The sequence below is a fragment of the Brachyhypopomus gauderio genome, chromosome 11, assembly GCF_052324685.1.
Source record: "Brachyhypopomus gauderio isolate BG-103 chromosome 11, BGAUD_0.2, whole genome shotgun sequence".
In the NCBI taxonomy this organism is placed as follows: domain Eukaryota; kingdom Metazoa; phylum Chordata; class Actinopteri; order Gymnotiformes; family Hypopomidae; genus Brachyhypopomus; species Brachyhypopomus gauderio.
Genome location: NC_135221.1, coordinates 14,900,171 through 14,919,515, shown reverse-complemented (window position 1 = coordinate 14,919,515; position 19,345 = coordinate 14,900,171). Strand labels below are relative to the sequence as shown.

Genomic DNA, 19,345 nt, shown 5'->3' with positions numbered 1-19,345 from the left:
GTCACTAAACTGATGACTTGTGACTTGACTTGACAACATCACTGAAGACTTGCGACTTGACTTAGACTTTACCTTTACTGACTTAACATAATAAATAAGTAATATAGAATCACATAACTGGATCATTTTGTATTAAATGGTGCTGTAAAATGTGAACTGCTCAGCTCAGTTTATCCGTAAGCTAGCTACAGGTGAAGTTCTGCAGCCGATCGGGGGTGAAGTCCATAATTCGTGGGTGGACTGACAAAAGAAAGAAAGAAAGAAAGAACTGGGGGGGGGGGACGACAATTGCGACGACATCTCACTCAAGCGAACCGAAACACTCAAACGCTTAACATTAGTCTAACTAACTTAATATACTCAACTGCATCAATTGCGTTAAATATTGAAATTGCATCTGGTCACTTGACTAGGACTTGAAGTTTAAGACTTGGGACTTGACTCGAGACTCGCTTGTATTGACTTGGGACTTGACGTGAGACTTGATTGCAGAGCCGGAGTGGCTAATCGGGAGATTCGGGAGGATTCCCGATGGGCCGGCTCATGTCAGTCTCTAGTTTGGGCCGATTGGGAGGGAAAAATAATTTTGTGCCGGATTTGGGCATGAAACTCCCGGGCTGAAAAAGTGTCCCACTCCGGCCCTGCTTGATTGTATTGACTTGGGACTTGACTCGAGACTTGATTGTATTGACTTGGGACTTACTTGTTACTTGCAACTTAGTGACTTGTTCACATGTCTGCCAAGAGCGTATGAAGTGTGCCTAACATGGGCATCTCGTTCAGGCAGTACGTCCCCATCTTCCCTCTCCTCACCTGCTCCTCCTGGGGTCCGTTAACCTTTGTGTTTTGGTTCTGACTTTTTTGGGGAATATTGTAGCTGTTCTGTCCATTTTGTGATGATCCCAAAGTTGTTGAACACTAAACTACTCAAAAAGCAATTTAATTTGTATCCACAGATCACACAGTTCTGTTAATCAACAGAACCGTGTTGATTTATCAAGGCTGTTTGCTTAGGTCACCTGTGCAACAGAAAAAAGGAAGGTGTGATATATCGACTACATGTATGGATTTATGGATTTATGATTGCTTGATTGATCACTTGATTGATTCCTTGCTTGATTGATTAATTGTATGTTTTTTGTTGTACAGAATATGAGGTGCAGACAGCCTGCAAGCCTGCTAGCCATGGAGAACCAGAGGCAAACACTCAGTTTAAAATGGATTCTCACCACCAGAGGGCGATAATGGCCAAACTGCACTGGTATACAGTACACTGCTTTTCAAGTAAAATTACATCTATTGCAGATTTTTATTGTAATTCAAACATTTTATTTTTGGTGATATGTTCAAATATCTTAAGTAAATATTCCCATATATGTGTAATGTGTAATATTATTATTGTTATTAGTTTTGTTGAACCAGTATTTTTTATAGAAATATATATATAAATATACTGGTTCAACAAAACTAATAACAATAATCACATTACACATCTATATGGGATATATATATATATATATATATAATCTTTCCTCTTATCTGGTAAGACATGCTCTGTTCTGTTTTTTTAATGTGTGTCTATGTGTGGGTGTTTTACAGTATTTTGAAAAAAGATTAAATATACATTATTCATAAGGTTGAAGAGCCTGTAAAGACCTCATTAGTGGAGCTTATTATGGTATGAAGATGTAAGATAGTCTGCATACCTCCAGCTTAAAAAATATAACTCGCCTTTAGAAGGATTTGTTTTATGCAGTTAGGCACACTGTCACACCAGACTTTAACATAAAGGTGTTTTTATTCTTAATAAAATCATTCTTCTGATAAAATACAAATCATCTTTTCTCAGCATGTATTCATAACAGTTCGAAACATAACAGTCAGTCTGAATATTAAAATCAACCCTAAAAAAAACTTTTTCAGAAGAACAGCTGGTAGGCCAGCAGGTATCCGTCGTTGTACATATACAGTTTCATGTCATGGGGGTTGTAGTGGAGGTTGGCTACACCCGCTGAGACCTTCTCCAGCGGCAGGGCCAGGGTGTTGTCCTCCATCCCCGTGCTGGTGTCGAAGGCGTAGAACACCTCCTCCCTGTACGTGTCCACGAAGCGTGTGGCGTACAGAACCCCGCACACCATAAAGGCATTGGTGACCGAGCGCTTGAAGAGCCGCGTCTTCCACGTGTGTGTGACGTTGAACGTCTCCCTGTCCACTAGGCTAAGGACGACGTTGCCGTGGTTCTCCTCCGTGGCATAAATCGCCCAGACGCCCTGATAGCCGGCCGCGAGGTCGACGTCCGTCCAGTCGCGACACGTGTAGTAGCAGTATGGGAACTTGTTGTTGACGCCGGCGTCCGGGAAATTCAGCCGTTGTGTCTGCTTGGTCTTCAGGTTGAAGCTGCAGAGTTCTGGCGTGTTGTAGCACTGGAAGTACACCACGCCGTCACACAGCACCGTGCCCGGGCCCTGGATCGCATTGCTGTGGCTGTACGAGGGAGCCACAGACTCGTCCCTGTGGTTCCTGCCTGCCATGAAGTCCTCGTAGCTCTGGTACAGACGGATGGTGTTGCCATGCTTGTGGCTGCTGACCAGAGGCTGGATCCAGTATGTCTCCGCATCGTACTGGCAGGTGTCGCGGCCCCAGGCACCCGAGATGTACGACTTGCTGAACGGATTCAGCTTGGTGATCACCGGAGAGCTGATGTTCTTCATGATACGCTGAGAGCAGGAACCTGGGAAACAGAGGGACCAGTGCTAGATCCATGAAGCACATTGACATGTTTATGATGGCCGGGGTTTCTTTCAATCTGGTATTGAAGCATCCAACTCATTAAATAAACTTTTGCTGTAGACATACAGGTAAAATCAGCTCATTCGGTACTGAATAAATGTCGTCATTGTTTTGTTACGTAAGAAGTGGCCTCTCATAAACGGATCAATAACAGTTGCTGTTGTGTTTTGCTTTTTTGTCTTGTTCATGCACTTTATCAGCCATCAATAAAGTTTGACAAGCTGAAGGTATAGTCAACAAAATACACTCCACGCAAAGATGTGGCAATCAAGCACCACTTGTAGACCCACTTCAGAAATGCACAGAGGCCATTTTGACTACTGCATGCAAGTTAATGGGACAATGACCTCAGGTTGAGGTCCAGGCTTCCTCTGAGGTGGAGAACATATCATACTTACTTCTGAAGGCATCTGGGATAGTCCTGCAGGTCTGTGCTCGGTTACTGAGGAAACGGAGCCTATCCCTCACCGATTCTAGGTTGAAGATGTTGTCCTTGTACATCGTCTCCACATCCTCCTGAAGCTTCAGCAACTGAGACAGAAACACCAGCTACAGTGAGCCTCATTCCCCCTTAGGAAGCCTCTCCTAACCCATCAAGTGCTACCACTTATATATATATATTTACTTTATATATATATATACTAAAGCTTCAGCTATATTACACCTATATAGCTATAGGTGTGAGATAGCTGAAGCTTTGGTAAATAAATGGACAAAAATCACAAATAAATAAACAATGTGATCGTTCAATACAGTTTGTTGACCCAGTCTGCTGCGGTTGTGAATACGGTGTGGTACCTCGGTGCGGAGCTGCTCTGTATCTGCGCCAGGCCTCTCCTGGTGTGCTGCACCGACCGTCTCCTGGAGCTGCTGGAGCTCCTGGCTGAGCTGCCGCAGGTGTAGACTGTTGTACTGCCCGCTCGTTTTCAGGTACTGGAAGGTCTGCAGACGTGCCGTCACATTCTCCAGAGTTGCCTTCAGCCTGGGAAGCTCCTTATTGCTCAACACCGTCTGCCAGGCAGGAGTGAATGTAATCAGATCTTTGTTCATTTGCTCACACTGAGATTGCAACTGGCTCTGTTCTGGGTGGGAGAGAATAGCCATACAACACACTATCTGACAAGAGAACTTAGCACTGATCAGACCTGTGTCTGATGCTGACATTGTGAGATTCTGCTATAACTTGGGCTGGTGTCTGATAACTCTGAGCCTGGTTCCGTGTATCTAATAACTCCCTGTGCAATGAGCATTCTGTTAGTCTGGGACAAAGATATAAGCAGCAAAGTCGTGCGATTCTGTCTACAGCTCACCATATAAGTCACACGCTCATAAAAATGAAAGCACTCCAATAATGTAACACCTGAAGACTACCGTTGGCTACATACCACCTGTGGTGTCTGGTAATCAGTGCTTACATGGATGTCCGTCAAACCTCTCTATGAGCACATATAATTGGGCTAAAGTTTCTGACACCGTATAAAAAAATCTTAAAAGTATGAGATCAGTTAGAACCAGTACCATCTATACAGCCCAAGTACATAACCCCTATGTGTATGTCTTTTATGTGCAGTGTGTGTCTTCTGCGTGGAGTCTGATCTGAGTTTGATAACCCGTGTGCAGTGATGTCAGTAACGCTCTAATCTTACCACTTTTTTCGGTAACGAGTAATATAACGCGCTACTATTTCCAGTCCAGTAATCAGATTAAAGTTACTTATCCAAATAACGGTGCCTTACTATTTTTATTTTCCTTAGTAAAATATATATATTTTTTATCTTTCTTCTTGGTCAGTTCTACTTTTGCGTCTGACCGTAGCGCTCGACTCGCACGCTGCGCGCGACCCTGTGAGAGCGCGAGCACGTTTTACAAGTCATTTTTTGCAGTGTCCTCCCAAAACGATATGTGGTAGTATAAAGAAACACCCCTCAAAAACAGGGGAATGAACATTTACCTGATGAATTCTAATGTTGCTTTGTGTTCCACGTTTGAAAAGTGCTGGAATTTTGACTAACGTAGCCTACTTTAAAATGCTTGAAATTGTATGGTATTTTGTTTCACAAGCTGTTTGACTGAACAGTTCGCTTGTATTAAGTTTACAAATAAATTTACAAATAATACCGCGCAGCTACACAAACGTAATGTCAGGAGATACTGTAGCGACTACTACTCCTCACGGCGAGTCTTGCCCTTTAAGTGACACTGGGGGGGTGGCGACGGCGCGCGCCAGCGTTGCGTTATCAGTAAAGTTTCCCTCCTCTGGATTTTTGGATTAAGCAGTTTCTGCCTCGGTTACCGAACCTGCTTCAATACATTGTTACTGTTAAAAATGCACTTCCAATAAAGTGAGTATTGGAAAAATTTATTTTGCTGCTGAATGTAGGCTAACTATTAAAGTAACTTGTAATCTAACGTAGTTACTTTTAAAATCAAGTAATCAGTAACGTAACTAAGTTACTTTTAAAAGGAGTAATCTGTAATCAGTAATCGGATTACTTTTTCCAAGGTAACTTAGCCATCACTGCCCGTGTGTGTGTGTATGTCTTCTGCGTGGAGTCTATCCTGAGTTTGATAACCTGTGTGTGTGTGTGAGTGTGTGAGTGTGTGTGTGTGTGTGTGTGTGTGTGTGTGTGTGTGTGTGTGTGTGTGTGTGTCTTCTGCATGGAGTCCGACCTGAGTTTGCACATTTCGTAGAGATTCTTCACAGCTCTGAAGCAGCTCAGAGACAGCCTCATACTTGACAGCAGGGAAAGCCCAGAGGTTCCTGTTCACCTCACACACACACGAGCCATTACTCTCCTGTCCCTCGATGCTCTGAGAATACACAGCTTCCTGGGACATGAACACACACCATAAACACAGAGAACTGCACATGGAATTGATGATGAAAAATACACAAAGCTACTGTCTTCCGAAGACATGATGCCCTGAACACATATTGTTATATTGTTCAGTGCTTAGTGTGATATATTTAATTACAGAGAGAGAGAGAGAGAGAGAGAGAGAGAGAGAGAGAGAGAGAGAGGTGTACATATATACTACTCGTCAAAGGTTTGGACTCAGCTAGTTTATTTATTTTTAATATTTTCTATTAAATGTAAATGTATCAATATAATGAAATACCACATAACATGAATGTGCTATGTTAAACCAAAATAGTTGGTTTAACTGATGGCTGTAGATTGTAAAGTTCTTCAGAGTCGCCCATTCCTGGACAGTTTGGGATGAAGCTCTAGATGCTCTTGGTCTTGTTAACCAGCTTCATGAGGCACCACCTATGATGCCCTGAACACGTTCTCATGTACACTGAGCACCTATGATGCCCTGAACACATTCTTGTGTACACTGAGAACTTGTAGGATGAGGGGCAAAATTTATGCATTTTTTGAGGAAGCAATTAAAACTATATATATATATATATATTAGTACTGTCAATTCCACTAATTTTACCTGGATTGCTAATTAGAAAATCTAGCAAGCTTGAGCAAAATCCTGGTGAGGACTTTTAATCGCGGCACCTGGAATTGACAGCACTAATATATATATATATATATATATGATTCATATTTTGTGATGCTCTTACTAGTTGATGTAATGAGCACAACTGTCAGTGGTCGGTGGTTAATAAAAGCAGCACGCGAGTACTTACAGTGGCAGTAAAGACGAGCAGGATCAGGATCATGGTGGCATGGGGAGTGAGATCAGAGCTTGTGGAAGAGCCTTTATACGTCTTGTGCTCAATTCACATGCTTGCACAGACCCACGTGGGTTTATATGTCTTGTGCTGAATTAACACGCTTGCACAGACCCACATGGGTTTTGCAATTATGCTGAAACACATGAACTTTCAAATTTGTGGGTTTTTTGTGTTCTGTTGAGGATGTGAAGATTTTACACAAATGATGTTCTGTGTTGGGAAATCACTGACAGAAAAATTCCAGTTTTCATCAATTTTATCAACATACTCTTTACATAATGCAGTTTGTTCAAAGTATTGCATATATTTGTCCTTTAATACAGTAATTCTTGTGGAATATGCACTTTCATTATTTTCATATTTCAATAATGATCACCAGCTTTGACTCATATGTATTATGTATTAGTGCTACCTAGTTAATTAGTGCTATCTGTTTGTGCTATCTAGTTAATTAGTGCTGTTAATTAATGCTATCCAGTTAATTAGTGCAATCTAGTGCTGTCTGTTAGCTGAAGTTTAATGGAAACAGTAATTGTAATGGTAAAGAGTAAAGGTAAAGGTAAAGAACGCTGAGGGCCAGAGACTGATCCTTCATGAAGAGCTTTGTGTGGACTCATTAAACCTGATATTACCTGCATGTCAAGTAATCAGATCATAAGGGGTGAGCTGTTTACAGCTGGAACATGTGGCCTTTTTGAGGTATGCAAATGCATCTTTATTTTATTAACATCTTTTATTCTGATTGGTCAATGTGTAAATGACATTTATTATGTCAGTAAAGGTTTTCCACAACCATATCCCAAAACAATGACCTGTAGGGTGTGACTCTAAGCATTTACACTACACATGCAGTGTAAGATTTATATGACCCTGTTTCCACTTGAACTAAATTTAAAGTGGTTGTAGAATTATTTTAGGGATCTGAAAAAAATGGTCCAGAAAAAAACATAAACTGTTATTTATTTTCTGCTTTAGTTTTGGATTAAGTTAAAGAAGCACTACATTGCTCACTAGAGCTAGACAGCACAGCAGGGGATGGCTGTTAATAACAGTGCGGAGAGTTTTGTGCTAATGACCAGTTTCCTTGATTATAGGGGAGAATTGTAAGTAGGCAATATTTAGTGCAGCTGTGTTCAGGAGCATGTAGGTGCTGTAGAGGGTGGCCAGTCCTCTTATACTGACACTCAAAACACTGACCACTGGCTTTCACTGCATATAGCTGATGTAATTGAATAGGATAAGGCTGCTTTAGAGGGACCAGGCGGTCATGTTAGATTACAATGTGCTTTTATAATAGTCAGACAGTCTTGATATGAAGCACTGAGGGCAGATGTAGAGAACACCACACAGTCACATGAGTACTGAAGTCCCTGAGAACAAGAAGAGCTGCACATCTGGAGAGGGACATCTGGAGAGGGACACCTGGAGATGGACACCTGGAGAGGGACACCTGGAGATGGACACCTGGAGAGGGACACCTGGAGAGGGACACCTGGAGATGGACATCTGGAGAGGGACACCTGGAGAGGGACACCTGGAGATGGACACCTGGAGAGGGACACCTGGAGATGGACATCTGGAGATGGACATCTGGAGAGGGACACAGTCACAATCTTTAAGTCTAGGTTGAAAACCCACTTATTTAGTTTAACGTTTGATAATTCATATCCCCCCTTAGATAAAGGTACAGATTCAGGGGTTCACAGGCAAAGGGTTTTACGGTAGACTGGGGCGCTGGTGCTGTCATCCTGTCACTGCTCGAGGTCACTCAAGTTTGTTGACAGTGCAGTGGACGGATGCCATTGTCTCAGGATGCCCCCAAGCCTATGTTACCTTCTGGTTCTGCCTTTTTTAGCTAGGCTGTAATAGTTTAACTTAATGCCGGAGTTGCTGCCACACTCCAGAAATGTTTATAATTTCACCTGTCCTGTATATGTCCCCATGCAGCGCTAATTTTCCCTGTTTCATTTCTCCACATGGCTGCCCGTCTGCTTGAGGAATAATGAGATGCGACCAGCGATCCATTCTGGGCCAGCCACCTCCTGCCTAACCGGATGGCTACACCATGATGGACATTATTACATCTTTTTCCTTTTCTTTCTCTTCTTTCTGTATAAATTGTTGTTGTTGTCATGGTGACTGGTGTCGGCCAGAGGAGGATAGGTTCCCCCCCTGAGTTTTGGTTCCTCTCAAGGTTTATTCCTCATGCAAAACTAGGGAGTTTTTCCTTGCCACTGTCGCCTTTGGCTTGCTCACTGGGGGCTAGGACTCTGCACTTGTAAAGCTGCTTTGTGTGTGACAACAACTGTTGTAAAAAGCGCTATATAAATAAAATTTGATTGATTGATTGATTGACATCTGGAGATAGACACCTGGAGAGGGACATCTGGAGAGGGACATCTGGAAATGGGAAGCATGTGTGTCTAATGAAGCACAGACAAAAATCTCTGAAAGTGAGGGCTTCTTTTACTTTTTTTGAGTAATTGTTTTTTTTTAATCATAAATTTATTCCAACCCATGAACGAAAAAAACAAAGTAATGTCAACCAAGCCTGAAACAAGCAGAAACCAAAAATGTGAGATATTTCTGAATAAGCTATTAAATTTCTCTCATGAGCCTTAATGCAATACAAACAATGATCAAATCCTGGAGGGATTTAGAAAGAGGAAGCATGGAGAGAAAAAAGGAAGATGAATGAGATTATATTCAACACTGAAAGGTCACTGTGCAACAGTAGTGCAGCAGACCTGCTGTGTTTTGCAACCTCCACTCTTGAGGTTATCCCCACATCCCTCTACACGGTGTCACGCCACCCTCAATCTCCGCACTAGTTCATGTCTCACTTCCCCATTCTCACTCCTCACTTTTCCCAGCTAGTCAGCAGAAACCGAGAGTTAATTTCAGCTAGCGAGCATAAATTGAGAGCTTATTACGCAACCCCTGTTCTGTGGGCGGAGTCCTGTGTTCTGTGGGTGGAGTTGTGCATTAAGAGGTCCAGGGCTGCTCTCTTTTCTCCGTTAAGAAGCTGCATGGTGCTCACTCGCGCTACTGTCTTCCGAAGGCAAACATGATGTCGTCTCCGCTGTCCAGATGGGTGACTGCTGTTTTTCTCACCTTCTTGTCTCAGGTAAGAGAAACTCACCTGTCCTGTACAAGTACAAGTTACAGGACAGATTTATCTATGTGGCATAATGCGTTTAACAATTAATTAATTAAAAAATACTGCAATTTGTGCAAAGATGGAGCAAGTGCTTGTATGGCTCTGCAGTGTTTAACTGAACACACTGTGATGGTTGTAGTCTCAACAGGGTGTGCATGGGAAAGACTGCGTGTGTGAGCTGAGGAGCTCAGAACGTCCATTTCCGATGGAGACTCTGGACAACATTCAGGTTTTGGCCTCTAAATGCAACCAGAGTATCACCCCAAAACAGGTACACCACTCGCTCTTTTACAAATACAAATTGTTTAAAATGGAACCACTTTACAATAAGACGTATATCCTTATAATTAGTTTATTAACTTTAAAATGAATTTCTTAGCAAGAAAAATGCAGCAAAGATGTAAGTTGCTGAGACTACATCCATCTACACCGTTAAAGATGTTACTTGCCATATACTGAGCCCACATCCATCTACACTGTTAAAGATGTTACTTGCCATATACTGAGCCCACATCCATCTACACCGTTAAAGATGTTACTTGCCATATACTGAGCCCACATCCATCTACACCGTTAAAGATGTTACTTGCCATATACTGAGCCCACATCCATCTACACCGTTAAAGATGTTACTTGCCATATACTGAGCCCACTTCCATCTACACCGTTAAAGATGTTACTTGCCATATACTGAGCCCACATCCATCTACACCGTTAAAGATGTTACTTGCCATATACTGAGCCCACAACTATCTACACCGTTAGAGCTCCCATCTCAGATCTGTATTTTCCTTTGTGTTCACCATCACTCGATATTAACTTTACATTTACCCCTGTCTTTACCCCTACATTTACCCCTATTTACCCCTACATGTACTCATATATGTACTCCTAAATTTACCGCTACAATTTACTCCTAGGTTTAGCTTCATTATATTTGACAACAAGTTTCTCCTATGTAACCACCATGAAGATGTCTTTTTAATGAGAAACGATCATATGGCCTACATAACCAAATTAACACATTCTGACCAAGTGAACACATTGATATTCTGCAGATTAGTGGGTAACCGATGCGTCATTACTGATTATTAATGTTTTTTTAAGTATTTGCAATAACCAGTAATAACCTCTCTCTGTCTGTCTGTCTCTCTCTCTCTCCCTCTCTCTCTCTCTCTCTCAATTCAATTCAATTCAATTCAATTCAATTCAATTCAATTCAATGGTGCTTTATTGGCATGAAAATATGTACATTTGTATTGCCAAAGCATAGTGTACATACAATGGTCAAATATAATAAAAGAACATAGTAAAGTAGAATAATAAAAAAGTTAAATAATGGCTAAATTGTCATTACAATTACATTATCCACTACTGTTTCCATAACTGATAGTTATAATAATAGTTATAATAATAATAGTAGTAAGAGTATTAATAGTAACCTTAATAATTATCCACCACTGCTTCCATAACTGATAGTTATAATAATAGTTATGATAATAATAGTAGTAAAAGTATTAATAGTAACCTTAATAATTATCTACCACTGCTTCCATAACTGATATTTATAATAATGGTTATTGTCACGGGCTCGAAGGAGGAGACACGACGAGCGACGTACGGTGCACATGAAACTTTAATACAAAAAACACAGGACTGCTGACACTCACACAGACGCGAAACTTTAGATGAGCACAAGACACTGCGCGAACGCACATTAAATAGGTGATTAACACAGACCCTCGTGATCTCGAGACAAGCCACAGGTGCGACTACGAACACGCTCACGGACAACCCACACCCACGGAAGTACATACATGGACATAGCGACACACAGACAACGTAACGGCACGCCCACAGGGAAGGGTCCAGAGCTGTCACCGTAACAGAACCCTCCACCAGGGGCTCGCTACTCCCGGAGCGTCCCGCGCAGCTGGAAAGCCCCGAACCGACACCGACGGGCAGGTCCGGAACCGCCGGGATCACGAACCGCCGAGAGCCGTCTCCCCCAATGGTGGGAACCGCCACGAACAGCCCTAGCACACCCTCCCTGGGAAAACAGGGGAAAATACATTAAACATGGGCACAAGCACAAACACGCACACAGGAACATTAATCACAAAGGGCACAAGAGGGAACAGGGGGTTCGGGAGAAACACTGGGACTGACACACAGACTGGAACAGGCAGCCACGACAACGCTTGGGCTGCCTGCCAGAGCGCTAACGGTGGCGCCACCCCTCCTGGGGACGCAAACCGGGCGGGCGAAGCAGGCGGCGGAGTCCCTCCGGTCCTCGGCGCTGCGCATCCAGCGCGCCTTGCGCTGTTCGGTGCGCCCGTGGACCTTGCGCCCGGTGGCCTCCTTGGCGGAGCATCGGCCGCCTTCTTGGGTGCCACCGGAGTCGGGACTCGGCGCCGCGCGCTGACTGGTCTCCACGGCGTCTCCAGAGGCGCGCCGAACCCCCACCTCAGGCCGCTGGCTGTGCCGAATCCCTCTCGCGCTACTGGGGTCGCTGCTGCTTCACCCCTCGAGGTATCCATCACCTCCTCCTCCCTCGAGACACTCCGGCTCAAGGACATCGGCTCCTCGGCGGTCGTGCAGCGGGAACAGTCCATGCTGCTCCCTGCTGATGGGGACCGAGGAGCTTCCTTCCCCGTGTAGGCGGTGTCCCCCGAACACCCAGAGGCGCTGTCTCCCTCCTTGCTCTCGTCGTCACGCTCCGAGTGCGAGGAGCAAACGGACGGAGGGCGGCTGACGTCTTCTTCCTCCCCGTAATACTCGGTAGGCGGCGAGTAGATGGAAGAGGGAGGGCTGACGTCGTCTTCCGCACCGTGCTGCTCGATGGGGTCCGAGTGGATGGAGGGGGGCGGACTGGCTTCTTCCCTCCCCTCTCCGTAGTACACGGTTGGAGCCGAGTAAACGTAAGGGGGAGGGCTGACCTCTTCCTCCTCCTCCTCTTCGTCGGAGCGCTCGGTGGGAGCTGGGTGGACGGAAGGGAGGGGATCGCCCTCCGCTCCCTCAGGCTTCCCGGGAGCTACCGACCCGGAGGGAAAGCAGCTGGTATCCTCCCCGTCCGAGCACCCGGAGGAGGGGAGACTCTCTTCCTCTCCAGAGTCCTCACTCCCGAACTCGACCTCGGGGGGAGAGAGGGCGATGGTGGCCACCCCCACCATTAAGGGCACTTCATCTTCCTCCTCTGTGAGAACCAGGGTTGGAGCATAGGGGCTATCGCTCCAAAACCTTGCAGCGGCCAGGCGGAAGCATTCCGCCTCTGCCTTGTCACTGGCCGCCTGGGCTTTGCGCAGCAGGCTCGCGCATACCGGGTCCACAGACGCGCAACTTTAGACAAAGACGAGCACAAGACACTGCGCGAACGCACATTAAATAGGTGATTAACACAGACCCTCGTGATCTTGAGACAAGGCACAGGTGCGACTACGAACACGCTCACGGACAACCCACACGCATGGAAGTACATACATGGACATAGCGACACACAGACAACGTAACGGCACGCCCACAGGGAAGGGTCCGGAGCTGTCACCGTAACAGTTATGATAATAATAGTAGTAAAAGTATTAATAGTAACCTTAATAATTATCCACCATGCTTCCATAACTGATATTTATAATTATAGTTATGATAATAATAGTAGTAATAAAAGTATTAATAGTAACCATAATAACAACAGTAATAACAGTAGTGGTAAAGATTAGAGCAACAACAATAGTGTAATTAATGACAGTAATCATAACAACAGTAATGATAACCACAACAGTTTTCAGATCATCAAACAGATTTCAGTATCAGAGATAACCTGCATGATTACAAAATGCATTTCTAATAATGTAATACATACAAACATATATACATACATGGACCACAGTTTTGGATCAGTCAGCGTGCTTAGGAATTCTGTCACGCTGTATTGTCGATTTAGGGCCAAATAACATTCCATTTTACTCTGTGTTTTTGATTGAATGTCCCAATGAGTTAAATAGTTTTGTTTGATTTGGGAGGTTGTTTTGTGATTTGGGAGGTTCTGATTGGTTTTGTTGTTATTGCACTCTGGTCCTGGGTGTAACAATGGGTATGTGTACTGTTAGTGTGTGTTAGTATGGTGTTAGTGTGTTAGTGCTGAACTGTGTGCCAGGACCAGCTGAGTGAGGGGACTGTTTTCTTTGCTCAACTCTTGGTACTGCAGGGCTTTAGAATGATATGAGAAGGGGTCGCTGTGTTGTAGATGTGACCTGAATTTGATTGCCGTTTTTTGTATATTTATTAGTCAAAATCAAAGTAAAATTTATTTATATAGTGCTTTTTACATCACATGTTGTCACAAAGCAGCTTCACAATCGCATGGGCCCAGATCCCTAATGATCAAGCCAAAGGCGACAGTGGCAAGGAAAAACTCCATATGATGGGGATTAGGAACAAACTTCGGGAGGACCAAGACTCAAAAGGGAATCCATCCTCCATTCAGTGGCCCGTTTGCACAAGTCCGTATTTGTGGACAAAGGGTGGTTCTACAGTTATAGTTATGGTTCTTGTTCCCCGGCCAAGTAGTCACAGTCCCTTCAGTGCTTGACCTCTTATGCCAATGAATGTCTCCAGCCTATTAAGGAGAATATTATGATCAATGGTGTCAAAAGCAGCACTGAGATCTAGCAGTATGAGAAAAGAAATGTCCTTTATCAGAGGATATTAAGAAATCGTTCAGTACTTTAGTCAGTGCCGTTTCGGTGCTGTGATGAGGTCTAAGTCCTGATTGAAATAACTCTGACATGTCTGTAATGTAATGTAGCCCAGGCTCAGAGAATAGTTAATTATGGTAAGTAAAGGTTTTAAATTGCTATGCAGTAACTCTTTAAAGTACGGCATCTAGTATGCATGTGGAGGACTTAGCAGATTCCACCCATGAAATAAGCTCTTCATGATCAATTGGTTGTTGTTAGTAAGGGATTTCTGCCTAATTCTGCCTTGCATGCATTGTTTGTGCTGCTCCTGTGCACTTTTAGAATAGCTTTTCAGAATTTTGCATTCAAGGTCTCAATTGGATGTTTGTCCCATTTGCTGAATTCCTGATTGGTGAGCGGGCCCACACCTCGCAGCCATACAGGGGGGCAATTGGTTCAATTGGTTCAAGATATTACAGATTCAAATATCTTGAGCCAAATTTTGATTGAAATTTCTACCAGTATGTGTTTTACGGCTTAAAAAGCCCTGCATGCTTTTCCTTTTAGTTAATTCTCTGCCAAGTTAAAATGTCCAGAGGAACTCATGTTGATGCCAAAATAATTGTAATTGTACCTATAGTGAATGTGTGATTTGATCCCTGAGATCTGGATCCTTTCTGGAATATCATGACATTAGTCTTTTTTAGGTTCACTGCCAGGGCCCAGTTCTGGCAGTACTGCTCCAGCAGGTCCAGGTTGTTCTGGAGACCCTGTGCAGTTGAGGCCAGCAGAACCAGGTCGTCTGCGTAGAACAGGAATTTAATCTCTGAGTCGTGCAGTGTGAGTCCAGGAGCTGCAGATTCTAGTATTTTGGCCAATTCATTAATATATATGTATTAAAACCTGTTGGTGTGACGTTCGGGCGCAGCCAAGGACGAGACACAGAATCCTCGGGTTTCAGAGCACACGTCACTTTTAATAGCACAGATATTGCGCAATAGCGCACGAGAAACAGACAGACGAGTAACACAACGTGCAGACTTAGACAACGACGAGCACAGGACACTGCGCGAGCGCACATTAAATAGACAAACCACATTAGCCCCACGTGATTACGAGATGAGTCACAGGTGAGACAGATTATCACACGACATAACCATAACCACGTATATCCACAGACGCAGACGATGCACGTGGACAATGTAAACACACGCCCAAAAGGGAGGGGCCGGGGTCCTCAACGTGACAGTTGGGCTTAGATAGCAGCCCTGTCTCACTCCATGGTCACTGAGGGAAGAAATTTGTTTGTTTATGGCCAATTTTTATTCTACACATATTTCCTGTGTACATTGACTTAATGAGATCATGTGTTTTACATCCTATACCACTTTCTATAATTTTGTAAAATAAACCTTGGTGCCAAATTGAATCAAATGCCTTTTTAAAGTCTATAAAGCATGCAAAAACTATACTTTTATTTTGGATCACATATTTATCAATTAGTGTGTGTAGGGTATAAATATGATTTGCTGTGCAGTAATTTGAGAGGAATCCAATTTGACTTCTACTCAGGACATTGTGTTTAGTAAGGAAGTTTAGAAATCTAGAATGTAAAATGCTACAAATTAACTTCCCCAGACTACTGTTTACACAGATGCCTCTGTAATTGTTAGGGTCGAATTTATCTCCGGATATAAAGATTGGAGTTATTAATCCTACTTATTGAAGTTATTCATCCTAACACACTCTCTGTGTCTCTCTTTCTCACATACTCTCCCTCCCTGTATCTCTCAATCTCATACTCTCTCACGCACTCTCTCTCTCTCCGTCTCTATCCGTCTTTCTGTCTCTGTCTCTCTCTCTCTCTCTCTCTCTCTCCCCTTCTCTGTCTCTCCCAGGTGTTTGAGGTGGACACCCTGTTGCTGGGTCTTCAGCGTCGGATGGAGGAGCTGCAGCAGAACACGGCGGTGCTGGAGAGGGAGGATGACGGCGAGCTGTATGGGGCTGTGACCCTGCGCATCATCGAGCTCGAGCTGGCCGAGATCCAGCAGCTCATGGCCAGACTGAACAGGACCGTCCACGGCCTCCAGCAGCTCAGCGCTAGCACAGCCACGCAGGTGACCTCCTGCACAAGACAGCCCCTCCACTCTGAGTGCACACATGCATCACCACATGCTTTCATCTTTACTTACCTTTTCCCCTGTGATGACACCCATGGCTCAATATGATGGGGGATACGGGGAGGATATGGGGAGGATATGGAGGGATACGAGGGGATACCTCCCACAAAAAATAAAAAAATACAGACAACCCCTCCACCTTATCAAATTGCCATCATACCTGTGTATCCTCTTTAATCATTTTGGTCATATCATGTAAGATGTCTAATGGTGATATTTGAACACTGTCTATAAACACTTTCTCCAAACCAAATCACGACTGAGGCAAAATTTTAACCTCCATTTTGAAAGCAAACAGTAGGGGGCACTCTGACCACGTTGCTCCCCCTATACAGTGGGAGTGTTTGGTTCAGCGCGTGCAGCCATCAAAGTTCAAATTCAGACACAAGATACATTCCCCACCCACCCCCGTCCCTCTGCTGAGACCCATCACCTCCCCGAACTGCTTTAGTTTCACTGATGATTTCGCCTGTGGGAGATGTTCCAATTTGCAAATTAAGTGTGCAAAAACAGCTTTACTTGTTTTACAGGTATTATCATTAACAATTATTAACTGTTATTATTATTATTGCTTTTATTATTATTACACAAAGTTGTGCTTTGTGAAGCACTTCACCAGGTCTTGCCCTGGGTTATTTACAGGCACAGTATCGGTATCCTCCATTTTGATAGTGTGAGGGATGATAACTCACTGCATCCCCTCCTGAGACGTTACCAAAGCGACTACGTAGCAGTGCACATATTTAACAGCCCGTGATGTTGAGCTGCTTAATCCCACCAGTCAAATATTTAAAGTAACGAGCTGCCACAGTGTGTGATGTGTTAAGACTGACCGGCCATGCCGTTCCTGCTCTGTCCTGAAGCTGCAAGGCATGCTGGGAAGCATGCAGGAGCTGGAGGACTTCGACTACATGCAGGTGGTGAACCGCCAGCGGGAGAACCAGCGAATGAGGAGAGACTTGGATCAGTGCCAGCACCAATTACACGCCACTGCAGAACCGCCGCCCACTCCCAGACTAGGTATGAGAACCTCATGGCAAAACTAATGAAACACAGTCAGCAGCTTCACAGTAAATGACACCACTGTCTGATATCTTAAATTTAACTAACTTGATTATGAAATAATAAAGGCCATTTATATTTAGTACCATAATCTACATCTTACATTCAAACCAATAGCAGTGTGGTATCAAGGTTATAAGGTTTTTCTGTCTTACGTTTCCTTTTTTCTGTATATACGCATTATTAAAGTCTTCCTCTCCATTCCTGTAGGGCACTGCCCACATGGGCAGTTGGTGGGTGTATCCGGACCTAGAACTTATACTCTGACACAGTACGGTACCTCCTACTCTTTCGGTGCCTGGGGTAAAGACCCCAAACCTGTTCCTGGGAAGGAGAGTACCCACTGGCTCGTGGCTCTCACCACCAGCAACGTTTTCGCCAACTTTGTGCGTGAGTACAGTACCCTGAGCACCATTGTGGTGGGTGTTGCACCCACAGACGCCACTATTGCTTCATCCAACCCCACGACCAACACCATCCAGGGCCCCAACGTCGTCATGTATGGTAATGCACTCTACTACGGCTGCTACAACACACCGGCCGTCTGCCGCTTCAATATGACGGCACGTACCATCTCCACCGTGGCCCTGCCTCAGAACACAGGCTTCAACAACAAGTTCCCCTTTGGCCACTTGGAGGGAACTTACGTCTACAGCGACTTGGACTTCGCCACAGACGAGTCTGGCGTCTGGGTCGTCTACACGTCGCCAGAGAACTTCGGCAACGTGATCCTCAGCGAGGTGTTGGAGGGCAGCCCTCCGGCGCTGGGCCGAACGTATAACACTTCTCTCCACAAGCGCACGGCCACCAACACCTTCATGGCGTGCGGGGTGCTCTACGCCACGCGATACATCAGCAAGGAGGCAGAGCAGATCTTCTACTCGTTCAACACACAGACCAGCGTGGAGCGTTACGACCTGAAGATCAACATTAAGAAGATGCAGACGAACATCCAGTCACTGAACTACAACCCACGTGACCAGATGCTGTATGCGTATGGCGACGCGCACATCATTTCATATGACGCGGTGTTCAGTGACATCTTATAAGCTGATAAATGAGTGAATGAATGATATTTGCATTAACATTATAGTAAAAATGAAAAACCACAGCTAACATTCGCTGTTGCAAGCTAGCGATAATTTAGTCAATCAAACCCCAGCTATCAGTCATATCCCAACACTAACACACTAGTTTAACAGATGTGAGTAGTAATAATGGCCATGTTCATTATTTAGGTGCATTATGATAATGTTGGGTCTGTTACACGTGAGTCACGAGGCAGTTGGATATGGTGATGAGACCAAACACTCTCAGGACTCCAGCTGCAGTCCACCAGGGGGCGACACCGCTTCAGCTGGATTTTTTAATCCAAAACGAATTCTCTTGCTGGTTTCTACAAAATGGCCCACTCCAGCTTTTTAGTACTCAGTTACCTGACAGTCTGTGGTAGATGTTGTTTTTTTACGTTACCGAAACAGATGTTTCTCCAAATCCTCTGAACCTTTGCATCACACCCCATCTCTGGTTCCTGTCTAGCTCTGCCCTGACCCTTCCCCAACATCATAACATGAACTTTGACCTTGTTATTCAGCCACACTCTCTGGCCCAGCTCTTGACTTGACTAGCTCTTAAGCCACAAATACAGTGTTTAAAGGGTCTACTACTTGTAACGTATTTCCTGTACAAGTTTGTATGTAACATTGCACTCTTGGAATAAACCCTGCAAACAGGTACTTTTACATGACTGCTTTTATAAGAGTATACACACACACACCTTAAA

The 19,345-nt window shown here is 44.2% G+C and overlaps 2 protein-coding genes across 2 annotated transcripts; one reads left to right on the top strand and one right to left on the bottom strand.

Annotated features, from left to right (window-relative positions):
- Positions 1-1,790: 1,790 nt before the first annotated feature.
- On the bottom strand, positions 1,791-6,547 carry LOC143527207 (olfactomedin-4-like). Its single transcript, XM_077022256.1, has 5 exons — positions 6,437-6,547; positions 5,461-5,619; positions 3,589-3,801; positions 3,189-3,321; positions 1,791-2,731 (listed from the first exon to the last, which is right to left on the bottom strand). Exons 1-5 carry the CDS (start codon positions 6,467-6,469, stop codon positions 1,920-1,922), a joined length of 1,350 nt encoding a protein of 449 aa, XP_076878371.1. The 5' UTR covers positions 6,470-6,547; the 3' UTR covers positions 1,791-1,919.
- A 2,923-nt stretch (positions 6,548-9,470) lies between these two features.
- LOC143527206 (olfactomedin-4-like) lies at positions 9,471-19,298 on the top strand. Its single transcript, XM_077022255.1, has 5 exons — positions 9,471-9,611; positions 9,784-9,915; positions 16,219-16,437; positions 17,364-17,520; positions 17,773-19,298. The coding sequence occupies exons 1-5, from the start codon at positions 9,552-9,554 to the stop codon at positions 18,609-18,611; spliced, it is 1,407 nt and encodes a 468-aa protein (XP_076878370.1). The 5' UTR covers positions 9,471-9,551; the 3' UTR covers positions 18,612-19,298.
- The last annotated feature ends 47 nt before the right edge of the window (positions 19,299-19,345 follow it).